The sequence below is a fragment of the Propithecus coquereli genome, unplaced genomic scaffold (assembly GCF_000956105.1).
Source record: "Propithecus coquereli isolate 6110/MARCELLA unplaced genomic scaffold, Pcoq_1.0 Scaffold35, whole genome shotgun sequence".
Lineage (NCBI taxonomy): Eukaryota > Metazoa > Chordata > Mammalia > Primates > Indriidae > Propithecus > Propithecus coquereli.
The window spans coordinates 9,065,280-9,069,042 of NW_012149174.1; the positions used below are offsets into that span (position 1 = coordinate 9,065,280).

Genomic DNA, 3,763 nt, shown 5'->3' on the forward strand with positions numbered 1-3,763 from the left:
ACTTCCAGGAAAGCACAGGAGTTTACTGTAAAACGAAGTTTTGTCACCATATTATTGTCTCATCCTTTGATACCCAGTTTGCCATCACCCACTGCCACATACGGCTGCAGCTCATGTGGCATAAGCAGAGCAGAATCCAACTTTCTCATGGTAGCCAAACTCCAAACACCACCAAGGCTCACATATTTTACAGAAAAATTAATTTAGGGGAAAAATTTAAAATATTGGAGGAGAAGTTAAGACAGAGGGAGATGGCAGGAAGTCTTCCTAAACAACTATACCTTGTGAAGCCAACTCTTTCCACCTCTCTTTGTTCTGCTGAATGATGTCCACCAGGTTGTTTTTGAAGCTCTTCAGGTCCACTGCTGCAAGGGAGTAGTCTGGGAAAAAGGACCCATCATTCGTGGAGCCTTTGGCACTTGATCGTCTTAGCACATCAGCAGTGTGTAACCCCACAATGGTGGTTGAGCTAACAATAACAGCCAAAGAAACCAAAAAATATCAACATCAGGATACAGGATGAAGGAGGAAAACCTGAAAAACTTTACAAAGCTGATTGGAGAACCAGGATAGCAGATGCGCAGGCACAGTTTTGAGCACATGGCAGCTGCTCACCTCCCTTCTTTCCCCTCCCATGGGGGCGGGGACTCTCCTTAGCACACTCCTTAGTACTTTGGTATCATTTTGCAGTAGACTTCAGTTCTCAATTTTAAAGGTAGATACAATAAAACACAAAGCCACTAGGTGGCAATACTACCTAATAATTCTTGTAAGAATGCGCTGCCCAGATGTGAGAAATAAGGATAATTTAGTAAAAGGTTATTAAACATCACAAAGATGAACAATGATACAAAAAAAGAAAATATCGTACCTGCTTGCCACATAGGGGGAAGTTTCGGCTTTTGAAGCTTCCTCTATAAGAGGAATAACAATTTTCTCTGTTGAGTCTGTCAGAAGAGAAAATGTTGGCTCTACTATGAAATCAATGAAACCTACAAAAGCAAAAAACAAAACAAAACTAAACTAAACAAAACATCCCATAAATTCAAGCGCTATAATTTCCTGAATTCTAAAATCAGTAATAATGGAGGGCCTCTCTGACACTCCTGGGATAGCAAACATCAACTACAATATTGGCTCTGTTTACCCTTTGATATTATTTTAATCTAACAACAACAATCTTTAGAGATAGTTTAACTGTGCTAAAAATAATCTCCAGAGCAGTGGAAGTGATACAATTTAAGCTAGCTAGCTCAAGTATATTGGCATTTCCATTTAACATTCAGCCTCATATGCTCGGCGTTATACACGGCTGCTAACGATAAAGTCAGATCTAATGAGAGTCTATATTTTCCTCTTTCAATGAGAGGGATCATTACCCTTTCTGAAAGGTCTTCATGGGCATTTTGGATTTTATTATTGACCAACAAGAAATAATATCGAAGCTCCAAAGAAACTAAATAATTTAAGTTTTTTGCTCAGTGGTTCTCAGGAAGTCAACCACTTTTTTTTTTTCTTACTGTCTCAGCTAGTGCTTTCTGCCGGTGTGCTAATATTTCAAATTGCTGTTTATTATTCTCAGGATGTAAAGTGTTAGTTCACAGAGTGTAGGCGTGTTCTGTCAAATCAGAGAAAAGAACAGTAACATCTCTGGGAGACAGCATTCATCCCTACCACTTTGAGATGTCATGATTGAATGAAGACTTTTACATTTAAAGCACTCATCAAGATAGAAAATGACACACACAGAGAGAACGGGCATTGTCCTCTGGGAGCATTAACCATCCAGTGTTTAGGTAGAGAGGGAGACAACAATCTATTCTAAGCTCTGGGTATGCGGCAACAGCCCCAGGACCCAGGGGAGGTGTGGTGGTTGTTGGAAACACATCTGGGAGCCATGGAGTACCCCTGAATGTAAGAGCATAGCTGGAGGGAGGCTTGTTAAGGCACAGTGTCCTGGGAAATATCCACATTTGAATGTTATCCTCCATAAGCTTGGATAAAAGTACTTCTCCTTTGAAGTAACTGGATTACTTATAATAAGGCACATTCTTAATTCAACAAAACTTCAATAGTTTTGTTTTTTAATTGATGTCTTCAAGTCAAAGCAATGTTAATTGGCCATCCAGGGTGTTACTTTAAATTGTTTGTGGTTTTAAATGCCTGGGATATGCAGACTGTTAACTGAAGCATCACCTCTACTAACATGGCAGCCATTGATGTTACAGCAACAAGCCTCAGAAACTTCCATCCCTCTCAGCTTGCCACATCAGGTCCTCAGCCTGCCACATTCATACTTACTAAGCAGTAATAGGTACCTGTGTTATGGTTGCTAGAAAAACAGCTGTCGGAACTTGGATGGGAAGGGGGAAAGGTCAGAAGCAGCAGCTTTCTGACCGCCGACTACCCTGCAGCTTTGTGGTAGGTGGTACTGGAACACAACTACAGAGGTAAGGTGGTGATCCTCATGTTTATTGATCATGTAGTTCGGTAATGAAGATGCTGGCTTGTGGAGTAACTATTACAAATATTTGAACCATGTGACATAGCAGTAATACGTTTTAATAATGGATTGGACTTGAAGTTCTCAACATAAATACATATGGTAAGAATAAATGTGGCCGGGAGTAATATTATTTTGCAAATTTCCTGTTGTTGGTTTATCTATTCATAGGATGAAATTTTTTTCCCAAATGAACATGAGATACTATATGAAGCATACTATGGAAACTTTGTGATAACAGAACACACACACTAATATTTTTGTTGAATTGTCCTCTATCTAAAGGATTAAGTTGCAGAAAAGATAATCAGCAACAAAACAACAACAAACACAATCTCCTGCACAAAAAGAAAGTCTTCTATTTTATAAAAGGATTACAACCTGAAAAACAATTACATTTATTAATACTAATGCTGCTTTACTGAATCCATTTTGTGAAAACGTTCCAATAATTCTTATCATTCAGCACCATCAGTCCGAAGATCAAATTTCTCATGAATAAGGAGTGAGGTTTGCATGAAAGTTACCTCTTTGAACAGTATGGTGTATAAATTTGAAAACTGACATGTACACACCCACTTTCACCACCACCAATCTTCAGTATTACCTATTTGTGACTGGGCCACCATGGTTGACTTCCGATCACAAAGTGGGGAAAATGGAAGCCCTAATTCAGCTTCTTTATCTCCCTGGGGAAAGAAAAGCACATTAGCACAGACTTGGGGAGGAGAAGCTAAGATAATGAACAGCCTAGATACAAAGCCTAAAAATGCCACATCTGTCATTTCTTAGTTAGCACTACTTTTTTTAAAAAAATAAAACCAAAAGATGTAGTCCAAGTTTATATAATTTTTCTTGGATGGTCTCCCTCTGGGGACCTTTTGCAGGGGGAAAAACGTGAACATTTTAGCCCCTGGGGACTCTGCCTTAGTATCACAACCCCTTTGTTGTGAAGAGATAAACCTTTGCTCTCTGGAATTTTCTAAAGTCACAATAAAATACGGAGTCATTTCAGTGTGTCATTTGGCATTTAATTTACAATCCAGCTCATGGATTTCTCTGCTCATTATTTTTATGTCAGGTACATCAGAAAATATTTAATATCAAGATTTTGTGACTGAACTGCTTTTTAAAATAAAAGTGTATGAGCATTTTGAAACATCTCTCTACTCACTATCTAGTTTTATTAAACCTCCCTCAACAAGTAATGCAGAATATTTTCAAAATTCTTACATTCAGCATTCATAATTTCATTTTAAT

The 3,763-nt window shown here is 38.3% G+C and overlaps 1 protein-coding gene across 1 annotated transcript in view; it reads right to left on the reverse strand.

Annotated features, from left to right (window-relative positions):
- PDE1A (phosphodiesterase 1A, calmodulin-dependent) overlaps positions 1-3,763 on the reverse strand; it is a 362,008-nt gene that overhangs the window by 26,733 nt on the left and 331,512 nt on the right. The window contains exons 10-12 of the mRNA XM_012651140.1: positions 3,111-3,192; positions 872-992; positions 282-469 (exon numbers count right to left, since the gene is read on the reverse strand). Of these exons, the coding sequence (XP_012506594.1) occupies positions 282-469; positions 872-992; positions 3,111-3,192 (391 nt within the window). The remainder of the gene's footprint in view (positions 1-281; positions 470-871; positions 993-3,110; positions 3,193-3,763) is intronic.